Source organism: Marmota monax, unplaced genomic scaffold (assembly GCF_021218885.2).
Source record: "Marmota monax isolate L192 unplaced genomic scaffold, Marmota_monax_Labrador192_F-V1.1 WCK01_AAM20220418_F8-fsc00129, whole genome shotgun sequence".
Taxonomy (NCBI): Eukaryota; Metazoa; Chordata; class Mammalia; order Rodentia; family Sciuridae; genus Marmota; species Marmota monax.
Window position 1 is genome coordinate 2,489,443 of NW_026693811.1, and position 20,555 is coordinate 2,509,997.

Sequence of the window (20,555 nt, forward strand, 5' to 3'; positions counted from 1 at the left end):
ATAGAGACTGGAAGGGGGCTTGAGAAACATTTCTGAAGTTTGGTAATGTTCTGTTTCTTTATCTAGATAATAGTTACGTGAGTGTATATATTTTGTGAAGAGTCCAGGGTTGTACCATTTGTGAACCTTTCTATGTGTGGAATTTATGAACAAAGTTTGCAATATTATCATTGTTAAATTAGCAAAATTAAATTGTTACTATTCAACAAACATGATTAGGTGGAAATATAAAGATTATAAGTACATTATTGAGTTTTAGTTTATATGGTAGTTCCAGCTAATGGAACATGGAAAAATGACTAATCCCTTAGCACTTAATTTGAAGTGTAATTTATGGTAAGACCACTTTATAAAGCAAACACTTAGGAAGAAAAGGAATTTTAAGGCATTATAGCAGTTTTCAAGCAGAAAAATTCTTTATTTTCTTTTTCTAAGAACTTATTGTACTGCTACTGATTTTTGTCTTTAAAAAAATAATTTTTTTTTTTTTTTTTTGCAGGCCTGAAAATTAAATCTAGGTCTCCTTCTTTTTGTATACCAGGGTTTTTTTTTTTTTTTTTTTTAATTTAGAGAAAGGGTCTTGCTAAGTTGCTTGGGACTTTGCTAAGTTGCTGAGGCTGGCTTTGAACTCACAATCCTCCTGTCTCAGCCTACTAGCTGCTCAGATTAGAGGTGTACACCACTGTGCCCAGCTCCAAGGCCTTTTAAAAAATAATTTGAAAAAAGAAGATGTATAAATGATGGAAATTAGTTACTGTAATAAAATGTTACTTAGGCCAAGTTTATGCAGATACACCATAGCTATTAAATAACTATGAAAAATCAGTAGTAAATCTTTTTTTTAATATCTGTTTTTTAGTTTTAGGTGGACACAATATCTTTATTTTATTTTATTTTTTATGTGGTGCTGAGGATCGAACCCAGTGCCTCACGCATACCAGGTGAGCGCACTACCACTTGAGCTACATCCCGAGCCCCAGCAGTAAATCTTGATTCAGCAGTGTAGCTATCAGTAAAATTATTTTCTTCCAAAGGTGTTTTTCTTATAGAGTTTTCATAAAGACTCTACAACCAAAAAAATAATTAAATAAAAAAAATAATAATAATGACTTCTATTTGTGTATTTGACATTGGATAAACTTGCAGTTTCTTTATTTCTTCTGTTAATTTCTCAAGTATAGACTTGAGAAAGCTTATCTTCTATATTTTAAACATTGGAAATAAGTCAAATTGATATTTCAAAATTAATCTTCTTTGAATCAATTAACTTTGAATTCAGCAGCTGGATTTCCTTAGTGAAAAAGATGTACATCACTACAACATTTGAAATAACAGAAAATATCTATTTAGGTTCTAGAACACTATCTTAATGCACTTAATGTTTACTCTTTAGTATTTCTTTTAGTATAATGAGTTCATTTTAAAAAGCCTTTGATGCTAATTCAGAGATCCATAATCTGCTCACAATGTCTTTCACATGTAGTTTTGATGATAACTGACAAGCTGTAAGTTAATTAGCACAGAACTTACTAATGAGGATGTTAAAATTTAATTTAAAAGTGAGGATTTTTATTTGTACACTCTGGACAAATTGAAGGAAATTCAATCATACATATGATAAGCATTTCAGGCACTTTTTCCTCCTTCAGGTACTTTATTAGATAACAATAAGAAAATATAATTAACTTAATGATAGCAAAGTTTTGAAAGTATGCTAAGATTGCTTGTCTTTAAAACTGGGGATAACCCAAAACCAAAGCAGTGAAATAAGGTCTGTTAATTAGCATGGAAGACAGCTTCTTGAATTAATATGTGGTGTTAATTAACAGGAAGTCTGATGTTGTGTTGTAATTACCACCAATATTTTTGACATACTGAGTGACTGAAGGTGAATTATATAGATAGCAATTGAGCAAACACTTTTGTGCTTAGAAACGTTTTCCTTTGTTTCTGTTTTCTAGAAATATGGACAGACTTCTTAGACTTGGAGGAGGTATGCCTGGACTGGGCCAGGTTAGTATACAGAATGAGTATTTCTTTGTGTGTAAACTATAAGCTTTTCTGTAGTTATTCAAAGGGAAAGAAACTACCTCAAAGAAAATCACTCAAGAGGTAACTTACTTAATGGTAAGATCACCTTATTAGTGGCTGCTGTATTGCAACACTATAACAAGTGGGAAACTTTTTTACTCATTTAGTGTAATTTTCTCCTGGGAATAAGAATTTTCTCTGTTTTGTTTAAAATATTGGGATATGTGAAATTATAAATTTGCCTTTTAGTAAAGAAAGAACTCAAAACATCTTATTTCCAAATTTACATTGTAAACTTTAGATGTGACACATGAAAAAGTGAACATGGTATACTACCAGTACTAGACAATTGACCCATAGACTGTTTGTATGTAGAGTCTTAACACTGAAAAAATTCCTGCTGTTCATTATTATACCTAGATGAATTGATGAGTAATATCTCTTTTTTCCTTTAAATTTCATATATATATATATATGTATGTGTATGTGTGTGTGTGTGTATACATATATATATGATTTCTTTTACATTTTCGTTAAATAAGTTTTTATATGATCATCTATTTTGTTCCATACTATTAGGAAAATGGCCTGTAGATAGATTTCTATCTCAGGATATTCTGTCCTTAGTTAAAGAAGACTTTCCTAGTTTAAGTTCTGATTATCTTTCTGCTCTTCCATTTCCCTAATGTTAATTGACAGAAAAAATGATATGTATTGTTCCTTTTCTGAGACTTTTAAGTAATTATTGTTTTATGACCAAATGTTAGAAATGTTTATAACATAACTTTATAGTCCTTTTAGTTACCAACTTTCTCTCCTTTCTGTATCACTAATTGATGCCTTTGTCTTCCTTCATTCCAAGTGAGGTATGTTTACTGTAAGAAACAATTTTATTTGAGACTTAATGAAATTTTCTGTTTTAGAATCACTTGTACAGAATCTTTGATTAGGTCTGTTCATCTTTCATCTTTAGAAAGACGAAATCTTTTTGTGAGTCTATATTCTGTGCTTGAATAGACTTTAGTTATATTGTTTACTTTTGTTAGTTTAAATATTCCCTCTCTCTATCTCTCTTTTTTTTTTTTTTTTTTTTTGCTGTCAGCCAATTTCTTCATGAGTCTTCATTTTTGTAATCCATTCTTTGGCACATAAAAATGTCAGACATGAGCTGAAGTGACATGTAGATACTGCAAATTTACCTTCAAATTATAGATAAAGATAATGCTTTTAGTAAAATTCTTAACAGAAGATGCAGCATATTTAAATAACCAAATAACTTTCCTTAAGTATTAAATGCAATAAATTATAAATCTATGCTGGAAAATCCTGGACATGAAGTAATGGCTACAGATTAAGTGATATTGTATCTGGATGACCATTGCAAATCTTTGTTATTAAATGGAAAACGAAATGGTTGTTCCATAATTTTTTATTAGTTTCTGATTATTTTAATTAGCCCTTATAATCCTTAGTTTGTATTCTTATTGAAACTTACAAATATGTTGCTTAAGAACTTGTCATTTCATGTATGTATTTCATCTCCCCAATTAGATGACAAGCTCTCAAAAGAATAATTTGTGGAGTTCTTATATTTGTGGTATCTCCCTTATCAAAAATAGATAATCAATTTTTTCCCTAAAATTTGATTTTACTCTTGTAGGACTAACTTGACAAATACTTAGTTTTACTTCTGTAACATGAAATGTTAAGTGTATTGTTTTTGAATAAACAGAAATGAAATATTAAGTGTATTGTTAATAAGTCAAAGATCTTTATTTTATTTTGGTGATGGTGATTGATCACAGGCTTCATAATGCTCTATCATAGACCCCCTAGCTCTTAAGAACTCAAAGATCTTTGAATTACTAATAGCTTTTTTTTTTTTTCCCATTAGGTAAAGTGTAACAAACAATTGTAGGAGAAAAGGAGACACAGGTTGCTCTAACTCTTCAAAAATCAGTGGGCAATGTTATTGTCTTGCCATTTAAAGGAAAAGGTAAAACTGTCACACATAGGGACAAGTTGCCTGTCAGAGTCCCCCACACCTGTAATCCTGGCAAATTGGGAGGCTGAGGCAGGAGGATTGCAAGTTCAAGACCATCCTCAGCAACTTGGAGAGGCCTTAAGCAACTTAATGAGACCCTGTCTCAAAATAAAAAATAAAAAGGGTCAGGGATATAGTTCAGTGTTTAAGTGCCCCTGGGTTCAGTCTCCAGTACCAAAAGATAATAGCAACAACAGCAAAAACATTAGAAACAAGTGAAGAGCTGTGGGTGTATGTAGCTCAGTGGTATGGCGCTTGCTTAGCATGCACAAGGCCCTAAGTTTAATCTCCAGTACCAGGAAAATAAAAATGGGATCAAGTTAGTTGCTAAATTTGCAGGTATTTCCCTTTCCCATTGTTGTCCTCTTTTTTTATATTTGGAGACAGTGTCTTATACTGTGTTGCCCATGCCTCCTTAGTGGTTTTGATACTCCCCCGCTCTTCTCTATTCTTTTGATAATCAGCTTACAGAACTCAAAGAAGGTGCTGTGCTTATGATTACAGTTTGAGCCAAATAAAAAAGATCCAGAACACGGAAGATGTGGGGGGAAATGCAGAGCTTCTCTGCCTTTTCCTTTTATAAGGGTCTGTTGTGCTCTCTGAACATCGATGTGTTCACCAGTCAGTTATGCAACCATCATGCCTGACTCTTTAGGTGGCCCCTTTAAAACATGGGACAAGATAGGAGAATAGGTAAGGGCCTCATATGATTTCTTTGAGAGTTCCTTTTGGTTATTAAACTATAAGAGAGTTGAATAGCCTTTTTTACCATTTCAAGAATTATTTCCTTGATGAAAGTACAAGATGCACACAAGATGCATGTATATTATATGAGTAAATGGAATCATTATCTGTATGAATAACCTAAGTTTGAGGAGTGAAATGTCCAAGGCTGTTTTTTTTTTAAATAATAGTTGCTACAGTCACTACTTGATAAGCTTAAAAACATTTGTTTCATGTCATTTGGGAATTCTGCAGTAGAGTATAGTTCTCCAGGTAATCAGGAGATAACATTAGGCTTTTGCAAATTAAAGATTTCGTCCTCCACAAAATTGCCCTTACCTCAGATACCAGCAGCATTTGAGATGTCTTCATGCCATCCACAGTTTTGACTAACAGGCTATAAATTTGTAGGTGAACCCTCCCCCACTCTTTTGATGATCAAGAACAGCTTACAGAACTAAAAGAAAGTGCTGTGCTTATGATTACAGTTTCAGCCAAATACAAAAGATCCAAAACACAGAAGGTCTGGGGGGAAATGCAGAGCTTCTCTGCCTTTTCTTTCTGTTATCAGGGTCTGTTGCCCTCTCTAAACATGGATGTGTTCACTAGTCAGGAAGTACCACCTGCTTTTGTGGAGCCTTAGTATCCAAAGTTTTTTTGGTTTTGTACCAAGGATTGAACTCGGGGGGAGGAGGATGGGTGGCATCCGACCACTGAAGGGCATTCTCAGCCCTATTTTGTATTTTATTTAGAGACTGGGTCTCACTCAGTTGCTTAGCCCATGGTTTTGATACGGTTGGCTTTGAACTTGCAAACCTCCTGCCTCAGCCTCCCAAGCCACTGGGATTACAGTGTGCACCACCATGCCCAGCTTAGTATTCAAAGTTTTTATTGGGACCTAATTACATGGGCATGGCTGATTAAATCATTGACTGTGATAGAGGTCAGTATCCAGATTTTTTTCTCTCCTAAGAAATTGGGCCTGTTTCAGGCCTTTAAATCACTAACCACCTCCATCCTGAGACACCTAAGGGCCCAGAGTGAATCATTCATTAGCATAACAAACATACCATTATTAAGGAAATTCCAAAGGTTTTTGAGGTCTTGGGCCCAGAACCCAGAGTAAGGATTGGATAATTTATACCACAAAAACTTTTGCTGTTAGTCTTGACTCCATTATTTGTGTGGAAGTCATTCAGTATCTTTTTGAAATTTTCTTAGGCAAGCGCTCTGCCACTAAGCCACAACCCCAATCCTTTTTCTTTCTTTTTTTTTTTTTCAAAGTACCAGAGATTGAACCCAGAGGCACTTTACCACTGAGCTACATCCTCAGCCCTTTGTAATTTTTATTTAGAGACAGGGTCTCACTAAGTTGCTTAGGGCCTCGCTAATTTCCTGAGGCTGGCTTTGAACTTGGAACTTGGGTTCCTCCTGCCTCAGCCTCCCAAGTTACCGAGATTATAGGCTTGTATCACCATGTCTAGTTTGTTTGAATTTTTCTTATGTCCTTATTTGGTGCTTGCTTGCTCATTGATTGATTGATTGGCTTTGGGATTGGGGATTGAGCCTCCTGCATGGTGGAAAAACACTACCACCAAGCACAGCTAGTTTAATACCTTTAATATAATGCAGTGATATAGTAAGAAGACATTTGGGATCTTCTCTTTGTGCTAATTTGTCACGTTTATTTTAAATGGAGGAATTAATAAAATACAGAAATATCAGCATTATAATCATAGTTGATACTGAAATTTCATTGTACTTGAGGTTACTTGGCCTTGATTGTTTTATTTGGGCACTATTATTGGGCCAGAAGATAAAATGGAACTTAAATAATCAAAGTCTCTATTCATTCTGGTCTCTTGGTTTTCTTTGAAAAGGAGGTGGCCTGTCTCTTTTCCAGTGTTAATCCTTTCATATCCTCTAGTCCTATCCTCATAAAACCTTGCTTATCTCCACTGATCCTTGCCTAAAATAATAAAACTCCAGGGAATCCTGCTTGTCAGAAGAGTGCTGTCATTGATAGAGAGAAACACAAATTTATAACCACATTTGTGTCTTTCCACAGGGTCAGAATTTATTGACTAATGATAAATTCATAGGCTATACCACTTTCATCAGTGGCAGTTCGCTGAATACTTGTGGGTCACCTGATAGTCATAAGCCTGACAATCACAGGTTCTTTTATTCCAGTCTTAATCTATAATATCTATAACAAGTCCCACACCATACTTTACACAACTACATATATAGGTTACAGAAAGGCAAAGAAAGTGTTCAGAAGGCTGAACTAAGCCAACAGCAAGAGAGCAGGTATGGATTCAGAGTCACTGTAGGTGGTCTGATAAGATTATGAACCAGCCAGCTGAAGAACTTATTCAGGACTTCAGGGCATAGACCTGTCAAAGAAAAGGAAATTGTTCTAGTCCAAGGTTTAGATCTTGGACAGTTTTACAGTGTTAGCTTAGAGTGGGACCTTGATGATTGTTACATGCAAGAGTAACCACACTTTGCAAATGATCAAGGACAGAAATTTAGAGGTTTCTTGCTATAGCGATTTTCCTGGACAAGACTTGTGATGAGTGACCAGGTGATGGGGTCAATATGCTGCTATGTCTAGTCTTGGTATGCCTCTCCTTTTATGGGTCCCAAGGGGTTGCATCATTTGATGGATCTGGTTTTTCCTATATGAGTTTGATATGCCCATGTATCCATGTGCTTCTGATTAATTTGATAAGTGGGTGATCATTCTTACTAGCATGGTGATTTATCAGTTCATACCTTGCAGTTGTTTCTGGCAGATGGTGGTGATTTTCTTATATAAACAAGGTGTGGAATCATTCCACTTCAGTCCTTAAACTCAAAATGGAGTGACTTAAAGCAAACTAGTGCTTTGCAAAATGTAGTAACAAAAGTTTAGGCACAGTCTGAAAACTGTTGTTTTATATATATCATGGAGTAACTCACCACAGCCTGCTTTCCACACTTTCTTTTTTTTTTTTTTTTTTTTTAAATATTTATTTATTTATTTTAGTTTTCGGCGGACACAACATCTTTGTTTGTATGTGGTGCTGAGGATCGAACCCGGGCCGCACGTATGCCAGGCGAGCGTGCTACCGCTTGAGCCACATCCCTAGCCCTCCACACTTTCATTAATTTTTTTTTCCTATTTATTTCTAGGTATCTTGCAATAACTTAAACTCACATACACTAATTCCTTACCTCCATTCACTCTCATGAAACTCCTCCTCTTTTTTTTTTCTTTCTAGTTAATGGTGTTTTTTTTAATTGTTGGTACTATTGTTAAATGCTGACCCCACAACTTCTGCAATAGGTGGCACATAGTTTCATAGCTGTCCAAGTAGACACTGGAAATTTATCATGAAGTTGTACATCTGTTGCTGACATTAGGACCACTCCAGGTTCCCTAGTAAGTGTGGCCAAAAGAAATTGGGACACTTCATAATCACAGAGTACAAATCCTGGAGCTAGGAAATACTCACATCTCAACCAAGCAACAGTAAATCTCACTGCATACACAACTGTTCCACTTGAGCCCTAAAGTTCTCCAAATCAAATACTCAAGGAGACAAAAGCTCCAAATCTAAAACAAGGACCCAAGGAGGAATAGAGAGGGACCTCAGGTTGAACCACTTAGCTTCTATGAACATAGCATAAAGAGAAGTTCTAAAAATATAAATACCCACAAAATGACACATATAGAAAAGAGGTAAGAAATTCATCCCAATTGATTCTCAAGTCCAAGACCTCCCAAATCATGAAGAAACAGGCAAATGTCTCCCCCAAATTCACAATTCCGTAATAAAGATCCTTCTGATAATGATGTGGACAAAATCCCAGAGAAGGATTATAAAAATCTGATTAAGGTTTGATGAACTAAAAAAAGATATAAGGAAGGAATTAAGAGAGAAAAATACAGGAGATGATGAAAGACTCCTTTAATAAAGACATAGAAACAATGAAAAGACACCAAGCAGAACTCCTAGAAATCAAAGAAATAATTAAATTAAAAATTCATCACTAACAGATTGGACTACATAGTGCATAGAAAACAGAACTTCAGTCCTGGAAGATAGTGTGTATAATCTTGAGTACACAGAATCCAATAAAGGGGAAAATTATAGAACGTGCAGAATACACAAAAACTCTGGAAGAACATTAAAAGGCCAAACTTGAATCAGTGAGTTTAAGAGAGAGCCTACAGAATGGGAGCACATTTTTACCACATGTACATCAGAGCACTAATCTCTAGGATATATAAAGAACTCAAAAAATGTAACACCAAAAAACCAAATAACCCAATCAATAAATGGGCCAATGAACTGAACAGACGCTTCTCAGAAGATGATATATAATCAATCAACAAATATATGAAAAAAATGTTTCTCTAGCAATTAGAGAAATGCAAATCAAAACTACTCTAAGATTTCATCTCACTATAGTCAGAATGGCAGCTATTAAGAATACAAACAATAAGTGTTGGCGAGGACGTGGGGTAAAAGGCACACTCATACATTGCTGGTGGAACTGCAAGTTGGTACAACCAATCTAGAAAGCAGTATGAAGATTCCTTAGAAAACTGGGAATGGAACTGCCATTTGACCCTGCTATTCTACTCCTCGGTTTATACCCAAAGGACTTAAAAACAGCATACTACAGTGAAGCAGCCACATCAATGTTTACAGCAGCTCAATTAACAATAGCTAAATTGTGGCACCAACCTAGATGCCCTTCAGTAGATGAATGGATAAAGAAACTATGGCATGCATATATATATATATATATATATACATATATATATATGTATATATATATATATATACATATATATATACATATACATATATATATATATATACATACATACATACATAATACATATACACACACACACACACAATGGAATATTACTCAGCATTAAAAGAGAATAAAACTGACATTTGCAGGTAAGTGGATGACGTTGGCTAATATCATGCTAAGTAAAATAAGCCAATCCCAAAAAACCCAAAGGTCAGATGTTTTCTCTGATAATGTGGATGCTGATGCATAATGGAGGTGGGAAGGGGAGCATGGGAGGAATGGAGGAACTTTAGATGGGGCAAAGGGGAGGGAGGGAGCATAGGGGTAAGAAAGATGTGGAATGAGATGGACATTATTACCTTAATTACGTGTATGAAGACATGAGTGGTGTGACTCTGCTTTGTGTACAACCAGAGACATGAAAAATTTTATTCTTTATGTGTACTATGAGTTGAAATGCATTTGGTTATCATGTATAACAAATTAGAATAAATAAATAAATTTAAAATTTAGAATAAAAAAATTCTTCCAAGCCACCAGAAATTCTGACAGTGACCAGGCCTGTTCTTAACACCTTCAGGGCCTAGAGTAAGAGTACAAATATGGTGACATAAACTCTATGTTTAAATACTTAAAGTCAAACATCTGTTAAAAGTGAGTTTATGACCATTCTTTTATCATGAAAATATTTCTTTCTCATGCTTAAAGTGGTTTTATGTGAGATGTGAAAAATTATATTTCTGTGTTGAAAGTGATCAAAATATAAAAACAACCCCAATCTCTAATTTCATGTGTATAGAAAATTAGGAGTGAAAATTTCCATAGATAAGGCATGTATAACTTATATTTATGTTGAGTCTCTATAAGTTCTTTTCCCTTCATTCCCATATTCATTAGGCTGTTATACTTAAGATTTCCACATCCTTTTGAATGTTATTGATAGCAATGCCAAATTGTACAACCTTTCTTGAGTCATTAAAATTTCAATTTGGAGAAAGTGCTCTGCAGAATCAGAAGCAACAACATGCAGATTTTGAAGTGAACTACAAATGAATCAAAATGATGTCAGTATATGAGAAAAACACAATCATAGAAAAATGCATGAAATATTTAATCCCATCACATGCATACATTTGCATCACTCATGATTTTTCTCTTTGAAATTAATATCCACCTCATACTGTTAGTCTTTCTTTCATTGCCCATTGGAACATTTCAGTGTTAGAACATTAAAAGGAAAACAAACAAACCTGAGAATCATTGAGATAGAAGAGAAAATGGATATATAGACTAAAGCTAAAAAGAACATTTTTAATGAGATAGTTACAGAAAACTTCCCATATCAGAAATGAGTCTCCTCCTCTTTTACTGTGTTGAAATTATTCAGATTGCCATGTCTGTTGGCCTACTTTTATTTTTTTTTTATTATTATTTTTTTTAATTAATTTTTAATTTTCGGCGGACACAACATCTTTGTTTGTATGTGGTGCTGAGGATCGAACCCGGGCCGCACACGTCAGGCGAGCGCGCTACCGCTTGAGCCACATCCCCAGCCCTGTTGGCCTACTTTTAGTTCTTAATTAGACATTAGTATTTCATACTATCTTAAAACATTTTCTTCCATTTGTTTTTATCATCCTTCTTTTTCCCAATTCTTTATTATGATGGGCTATACCTCCGGAACAACTCTAAAAGTTTTATTTTTTTGTGATACCACATTTTTAAATTTAGTACTTGAATAATGGTAGGATAAAATAATTAAATCTGTCCACAGTCTTTTTTTTTTGTACCAGGGATTGAACTCAGAGGCACTCAAGTGCTGAGCCACATCCCCAGCCCTATTTTGTATTTTATTTAGAGAAAGGGACTCAGTTGCTTAGTACCTCGCTTTTGCTGAGGCTGGCTTTGAATTCGCAGTCCTCCTGCCTCAGCCCCTGGAGCTGCTGGGATTACGGGTGTGCCACAGTGCCCAGCTTGTCTACAGTCTTAATCTTCAGTATAATTTATCTGTAGTATGAAGCAGAAAGAGATGTTTTGTTAGTATTATTAAACTATGCAAAATAACTTTAAACTTTAAATGTATTTTTTAAATTTATTTTTTAAAGTGCTTAGAAATTTGAAATTACTAAAAAGTGTGAGATGATTGCATTAGAAACATATATTGCTGTAGTGTGGCTTTTCATTGTCTTAACCACCCCATCCTAAATTGTGGCAGTTAAATTAGTTCTAAAAAGAGAAAAAACGGAGCCCAAGAGGTGAGACTGGTCTTAACATAGTCTCTAGCTTCTGAAAGTTTCTGTTTTAAGTTTCTGGGTCTGTTTTAGTGTTGGAAATTAGTCAGGTAAGTTTAAAAGTAAATATTAATAATATTTGTCACCTTGTCTTCAGTTTTAATTTGCTAGGGCAGTAGTTCGAGTTTCTGTGCAGTGGGTGTTAGGCTGTAGGGAATACCAAGATGAACAAGAACTTTAGTACTTTTACCTAGGATCTTTACATTCAAGTAGATGCACAAGCAGTTGTTTTAAGTGCCTGGCACACATTAACTACTTTCAGTGTAAAGTAGTGATCATTGTGAAGAAAATGACGTAACCTGTAAGGTTTAAGGCAGAGTCAGAAATCATGATTTTTATGTGAAAAACCCTAGGGATTTTTTTTTGTTGTTGTTCTTCAATTTTTAAGATACACAGTGTAGGCCAAATTGAACACATGTGCAGCAAGCCTATATATGTATTGCCTGTAAGTTGTCAGGGTGGGTTTTTTGGCATTACTGAAGATTGAACCCAAGGCTTCATGCATGCTAGGCAAGTGCTTTATCACTGAGCTATATCCCCAGCCCTTTTATTTGTTTGTTTTCTTGTGGTGCTAGGGATTGAACCCAGGGCTTTATGCATGTGAGACAAGCACTCTACCAACTGAGCTATATTCCCAGCACTTTTTAAATTTTATTTTATTTATTTTTTTAATATTTATTTTTTAGTTGTACTTGGACACAATACCTTTTTTTTTTTAAATTTATTTGCTTTTATATGGTGCTGAGGATTGAACCCAGGGCCTCGCCTGCGCTAGGTGACAAGTGCTCTACTACTGAGCCATAACCCCAGCCCTTTTATTTTGAACAAGGTCTTCCTAAATTGCCAGGCTGGCTTCCAATTTGTGATCCTCCTGCCTTAGCCTCCTGAGGAGCTAGTATTATAGGTGTATGCCAACACACCTGACTTCAGTTATGTTTTAAATGGCCAAAATATAGAACTTTATAGTCCAGATGTAAATATTATATCTCAAGATACAAAAATATGGGAGAAATACTGTGGGAGAATGATAAGAAATGGCTTTCTGAATGTGACGAGATAAAACATTTTAAGGGGATGTGTAACTGATGTGATTCTGCAATCTGTATATGGGGTAAAAATGGGAGCTCATAACCCACTTGAATCAAATTGTGAAATATGATATATCAAGAACTATGTAATGTTTTGAACAGCCAACAATAAAAAATTAAAAAAAAAAAAACATTTTAAGGAATTATTTTAATGGCTACATTTAAAAAATAATACCATGAATCAAATATGACATTTTCTTTGGTATAACCCCTATATCTCATAGTAAATGGGTTTTATGTATATTAACTACTATCCATTATTGTAGTTTCTTATTGTTAGATCTTGGGGTAGAAATGTTTCAGTTATTTGTCTTAGTTTTAGTCCATTGTTTTGAAGAAAGTAGTAATTTAACATGAGAAAAATTACTGGAGTAAATGAAAAAATAATACTGTTTTCATGGATTAGTATTCTTACTGCCACCTATCAGTTCTTTTCAATTAATAATAAATTTAATGTAGTTCCAATAAAAATATCAACCAGAATTTCATGGAATTGAACTACTTTAAAAATTCATATAGGAGGACTGGGTTGTGGCTCAGTGGTAGAGGTGCTTGCCTAGCATGTGTGAGGCACTGGGTTCGATTCCCCAGCACCACATAAAAACAAACAAACAAACAAAATAAAGGTATTAAAAAAAAAATCATAGGCAAAAAAAAAAAAAGTCCCCCAAACAGCAAAGAAATTCCAAAAAGAAAAAAGAAATTTGCTTTGATTTCAAAGTAAATTTTAATGTTGTGTGATTCGAGTAGTGTTGTATTGTTAGAGACAGGTAGATCTATATGATTAAATAGAAAGTCCAGAAATAAACCCATGCATATGTGGAATTTGATTTATCATATAGGTGGCATTAAAACTTAACTAATAAAGAACTAGGGGTATAGCTCATTAGTAGAACACTTGCCTTGAATGTACAAGGCCCTAAGTGGGATCCCCGAACTCTGCAACCAAGTCAAATCAATCAATCAGTAAATGAAGCTTAGTGGTGAAGGAAATGGCCTATTTATTAAATGTTGCTGAAGTAAGTGGCTTTCAATTTGGGGAAGGCTAGAATCAGATCTCATATTTTATGCTGTCCACAAAAATGTATACCAAATGGGGTAAACATGTCCCTTTGAAATCAAACTTTACAAATGTGGAAGATATATATACCCATTAGGATGGCTACTACCAACAAAACAAAATAAATGTTGATAAGGATTAGAGAAATTGAAAACCTTGTGCATTGATAGTGTGTCGGTGTAAAAGAACTATTGCAGAAAAAAAATATAATGTTTCCTCAGAAGATTAAACATAGAATTACTGTGTGATCCAACGTTTCTAGTTCTGGATGTAGGTCCAGAAGATTTGAGAGCAGAGACTCCAGCATTTGTACACTATGTTTCCTCAGCAACATTATTCCATAATAGCCAAAAGGTGCATGCCACCCAAATGCTCATCCATGGATGAATAAATAAATAAAATGTAGCATATATGTATAATGAAATAGTATTCAGCTTTGATAGAATGAAATTTGGACACAAGCTACAACATGAGTAAATCTAGAAGACATTATGCTAAGTGAAATGAGCTAAACATAGAAGGACAAGTATCCCATGTTTCCGTGAAAGTACCTAGAGCAGGCAGATTAAAAGAGATATAAAGTAGTATGGTAGTTGCAAGGGTCTGGAGGGAGGAGAGAATGGGGATTTTAATAGGTACAGAGTTTAGAAGTTCTTGAAATGGATTAGTGGTGAGAATTGCACAATAATGTGAACATACCTAATGCCATTGAACTGTCACTTTAAAATAGGTTGAAATGGTAAATTTATGTTGCGTTTTTTACCACAAGAAAGAATAAAAATTCAGTTACCATATCTTTAAAATGAATTTAATAATACTTTCCTTATATGGTCTTTAGGATTAATTAAACTGATGTCAATATGTCAAGCACACACTATAGATACTCTTCCCTACTCCAATTTTGTTTGAAGAAAATGTGTCTTTATAACTTCAGGATAGAAAGCATAAATCAAAAGATTCATAATTTGACTTGTATTAGTAATATAAGAATAAGACAAAAAAAACATAGAAAAGGAATGTGAAATGATAAGAACAGCCAATGGGAATATGAAAAGATACTCAGCATCACTATGTATCAGGGTAATAAAAGCTTAAAACAATTACTAGATTTGTGTGTGTGTGTGTGTTGTGTGTGTGTGTGCACACATACCTGAGATTGAACCCAGAGGTGCTTCCCACTGAGCCACATCCCCCAGCCCTTTTTATTTTTTATTTTGAAACAGGGTCTTGCTAAGTTGCTTAGGGCCTCACTAAGTGGCTGTGCTGGCCCTAAACTTGGGATCCTCCTGCCTCATCCTCCTGAGTTGCTGGGGTTACAAGAGTGCACTCTCATGTCTGGCTTAGATCTTTTTTTTTTTTTTAAAGCCTGTGGTATTATGTGAAATGACAATTTAGGTAAGCAAGAATTCTCGTGTAATCTTTTTTTCTTATGGGAAGATGTTTATGTAGGTGTAAGAGGAATTGGTTAAGGATTGTAGCTCAGTGCTTAGAACATTACCTAGCAATGAGTAGATAATAAATATATGTTAAAAGAACACATGTGGGAATGTAAATGATTAAAATCACGTTGGAGAGCAATTTGACAACATTTATAATACCCAGACATCTATGATGGAGGAGTCCTATTTATTTACTTTGGAGAAACTCATGGATTATTAGGAAACATGTTTAAGGATACTTGTTATAACATTTTTTGAATATTCAAAAATTGCAGAATTTTTAAAAAACTCTGGTAAAATGTGTGATGCAATGTTTCACAGCAATGAAAATGAATTGCATTATATATAGCAATATGCATAATAGACCATATAAACATAAAGAGAAAAATTCAGGTTATAAAACTATATATACAGTGTAAAGCATTAATATAAATTTTAAAAACACAAAGTAACACTTTTTTCAAGGGCTCATAACTCTTGAGTAAACATACAGGGTCTAGAGGAGCACTGTCCAAGTTTCTGCAGTGATGGAAACATTCTGTATCTGTACTACCAATACCATTGGCCACATTACCCACTTGAAATGTGACTGGAGCAGCTAAAGAAATGAGATTTCTATTCTATTAATTTAACCCACATGTACCTATTGAGGCCATGTCGATATAGTTAGTAGAGTTGAAGAACTGGATTTTAAAATTTAATTTCATTTTAAATAGTCATATTTAGCTACCATACATGGTGGCTACCATAGTGTATAGCACAGGTGTAGGTCCACACCAAATTCATGAGCAGGGAGGCAGGCATAAGGGCTTCAACTTGATGTGTATAATTTTTTACATAAACAAAACTAAAGCAAAAGAGCCAGTCATAGGGTAATACTAAATGGTGTTAAATAAAGTTTTTATCTGTACATTTTTTTTTCCTTTCTGTGCCATACTGGGAATTGAACCTAGGGCATTGCACAAGCTGTGCAAGTGCTCTACCACCAAGTTACGTCTGCAGCACTTTTGAAATTTTTATTTTAAAATGGGGTCTCATGAAATTGTCCATTTTTAAAGAACAATTTTTAACGAACCTGGGTAATCTGGAGATGAGACAAAGGAAGCCAAGAATAAACAGATACAAGCAGCTAGTACAGTGTTGTTTTTTTTTTTTTTTTTTTTTTTTTGGAGACAAGATCTCCCCTAAGTTGTCCAGGCTGGCCTTGCACTTGCAGTCCTTTTGCCTTAGACTCCCAAATAGCTGGGATTACAGGTGTGTGGCACTGTGCAAAAGTTTGGTGCCAGAACATGAAAATGAGCAAGTCTTTACAAAAGGCTTTTATGAGTTAGTTTTTTTTTTTTTTTTTTAACGTGCGTATATTGACAGTGTATATATACTGATGGATGTTTTTGTTTACCATTTTTTTAGACTTTTTTTTCTTTGTCTGATGGTCCCCTGTACAAAGAGTCTTCCTAAACATTGTTAGATTGATTTGGCCATTTTCCTTTGCTTTAGAAACAAAAAATGCAAGAATGCTTTTAGTAGTTTTTCTTTTGCTACTCTTGTTTGAGTGATAATGACTTTTTATTATTTTATAAAGCAGAGTTTCTAGTCATTCTATTCATATACTTTATCTGATGTTTCTACTGTTAAAAGGTCAGGTCAAAAGTAAGCTAATTAGAGAATTGTCTTTCAGTTGCCATTTGTAGTCTGCATAGGTAGTTTTGTGAAAAATGTGGTGCTCTTGAGATGCGGCAGATCTGTTTTTAAGGGTTCTCAAATCTTATGGGTTCTTAAATAAATGAGAAACAAAATCCTGTTGGATGCATTTTTGTTAATCTGTGTCATTTTACTTGAACATTCTAGTTGTGACAGGTCTTTCAAGGGAAACTTGTGAATGTTAAATTTCAAATTTGATATGAAATTATAATAAATGATTTTTTTCTAGTTCTTTAGGAACGTAAGAGAGTGGTGATATATTTTTAATTACAATGAGACTCTTCAAGAATTAATCATATTCTGATGAAATAAAATCAAATTATAAGGAAGAGTGAAATGGTTAAGGTATTTTAAATTTAAAGTGAAGGCTCTGAGAAAATCTACGACTTCTGATTGTTTCTGGTAGAAAGAATATGTAGGGTGGTCAATAAGGGAAGATCCTGTTTTTAACATAGGAAAGTAGGACATTGAAACTTAATCTTAATATTCCCAATGTATGGGTGTAATGATCCTAAATTATCCAGTCTGTGTCCTTTTCTTTTCCTACCCTCCATTTTTAAAATTTGTTCTCTCTAGTTATAGATGACAATAGAATGTATTTTGGCAGTTTATACATACATAGAATATAACCTATTTAGGATCCCACTCTTGTGGTTGTACATGATGTGGAGTTACCCTAGTCGTGTATACAAATTCAGGGGTAGGAAAGTTATGATTGGTTAATTCTACTGTCTTTCCTCTTCCCTTTCCTTCTCCCTTCCCTTTATCTAATTCAGTGAATTTCTATTATTCCTCTCCCCATCCTCCCTTGTTTTGGGTTAGCATCTATAAATCAGAGAGAACAGTTGGTCTTTGGATTGACTTATTTACTTAGGATGATAGCCTCCAGTTCCATTCATTTACCAGCAAATGTCATAATTTTATTCTTCTTTGTAGCTGAGTAAGATTCCGTTGTATGTATACACCACATTTTCTTTATCCATTTATCTGTTGAGGGACACCTAGGTTGTTTCCATAGCTTGGCTATTGGAAGTTGAGCTGGTATAAACGTGTGGCTTCATCACTGGTATGTTATTTTTAAGTCCTTTGGGTTTTATATCTGAGAAGTCAATAACATACCTTCTAATTTTTCAGTTCATATTACCATTTAGATAGTTGTCTTTATATTATACCCATTTAAAACTTGGACGTAGAGGACTGGAGTTCTTTTGCCATAACACACATTCAAGGAGCTTCTTTGTGAGATGCTGGGTCGAGTGCCCTAGAAGCATGCCACCAGAGCTGGGCAGAGGTCTCTACAGGGCAGCCTCCCATTGCTTCTTTTCAGACTGTTGGCTTTGATTTCACAGGCTATTCCCTGCAAAAAACTGAATGCCCATGAAGGGCAGAATGGGAAGGTTTAGAGACAATGAAAAGTAAATTAATGATTATGATAGGTTTACTTTTCTCTTGCTTGTTGTCCCTTTTTTAATTGGCATATATTTTTACTGGCATACATTCTTACTTGCCTATGATAGGCAGGTAATCCCTATTTATTAATTCCCTAATCCTTAGGGTTGTAAACACTAGAGTTTGAAAAATTAGAAGTGAAATGCTTATCAAAAGTATATAATGGGGGTTGGGGATATAGCGCAGTAAGTAGAGTGCTTGCCTTGCATGTACAAGGTCTGGGTTCAATCCCCAGTACCACCAAAAAAGAAAAATACACACACACACACACACACACACACACACATATATATATATATATAAAATAGGGCAAGGGTGTGGCTCAGTGGTAGATTGTTCAGTTGATATGCATGATTATTTGGGTTTGAACCCTAGCATCACCAACAGCAGCAAAACCAAAAAATAGTAGAATTAACAAAACCTAATTTTGGAAAAGTGCCCATTTTGTTTTATAGAAAGGTGATGTTTCTTATATATCATGGAAGACTACTTATTTCATTTCCTTGTAGAATGTCTTTCTGTAACCATAATATAGCTATGTTACTATAAGGAGATGGTTTTGATTTTACTTTAGTTTGTACCAGGTTCCACTGTTGGGTTAGTATCCCTTTCCCATCTGCAGATTCTAGTACTATACACATTTTCTGATTCCTATCTTGTAAGCTAAATGTGGTCTTTGAATATTTAGCCCAGTTTTTGTATAAGGCTCTTCCTTGAAGGCTTTCAATTTGATATGAGAATTTTCATCATGTAGGGAGACAGCTGAATAGGGAATGTCATGGCCAGTGGGATCTAGAGCAAATGTATGGATTTATAAAGAGACCTCATATATTTTGAAAATTGTGCAAAGGTTACACTTTAGGACTTAATAGAAGCGGGTAGGGTAACCAGAGTCGAGCCAATGGACTAATGCTGTGTGCCTTCCGTGTTCTAATATGAAGTGTTTATATATTTAGTATTCTTATATAATCCTCATAATAATCCTGACATAGGTAGGAATAATTATTACCGTATTATAGGGTTGAGTCAAGAAGTGGGACTAGAGTTTGAAACAAGTCTTTGTGATAAGAAAACCTATTTTATTTACCTCAACATTTCCTCAGCTAGATAAACTTTGTAGTGTTTGCATCACAAATCGATAAAACATGAATAATCTTGAAATTTTTATTGAAAATGTAGATGAAGAATAAGATGCTTGTTTTTTAAATGTTTAGGAAACATAAACTATTTAAGAGGGTTATTTTTTTATTCTGACATGAAATACCTGGTCCATGTTTTAAGAATATTTAAGAAATGAGTAAATATTTCATTCATTTTATTCCCTGTAATAATTTATATCGACAGTGATAAAGGCAGATGTTACAAACAGTACAACCTTTAAGAAAAGGTTTACATTTATGAATCCTTAAAACATCTTTCTTACTATTCGGAAACAGATTAGTGCTGTAAACAGATCAGTACTCTAATTGCCAAAATACGTTGTTTCACTAGAAAAATTATTTTGGGAAAGAGGCTTCTCTTATTAAGCTAATTTCACTGACCCGTCTTGTTGTACCTTGACTTGAATAATGAAAAAAGAGGTACAGAGAGCTGTTTTATTTGAATAATAGACTTGCCAATTAGCCATCAAGTGCTTCCATCTGTGAAATTGTTGATCAGATGGGTTAGCTGGGATATTTCCAGACTAGGGCATCATAAATGGCACTTGAAAACTGTCACTTTGATGATGAGGTTTCAAGTATTACACTGCTTGATGCTGTGGAACCTTTTTTTTCCTTTTGCAGTACCATGTTTTTTTAGAACATACTGATCCCACTTATGAATTCTGTGGCATCAAGAGAACTTGGGAGACCTGCCACTGATGTAAAGTTCTGTTTAATCTGCTGCTCTGGGTTTAAACCAGAGTGG

General features: G+C 34.4%; 1 protein-coding gene across 2 annotated transcripts in view; it reads left to right on the forward strand.

The window, feature by feature from the left end:
- Positions 1-20,555, forward strand: part of Psmd14 (proteasome 26S subunit, non-ATPase 14) — a 104,975-nt gene that overhangs the window by 8,450 nt on the left and 75,970 nt on the right. Inside the window, exons 3-4 of one of the 2 annotated variants that reach the window (XM_046462276.2) lie at positions 1,962-2,013; positions 3,926-4,027. In XM_046462276.2, coding sequence (XP_046318232.1) covers positions 3,998-4,027 — 30 coding nt within the window. In that variant the 5' untranslated portion in view covers positions 1,962-2,013; positions 3,926-3,997. The remainder of the gene's footprint in view (positions 1-1,961; positions 2,014-3,925; positions 4,028-20,555) is intronic. The other variant, XM_046462275.2, reaches the window with a different exon arrangement.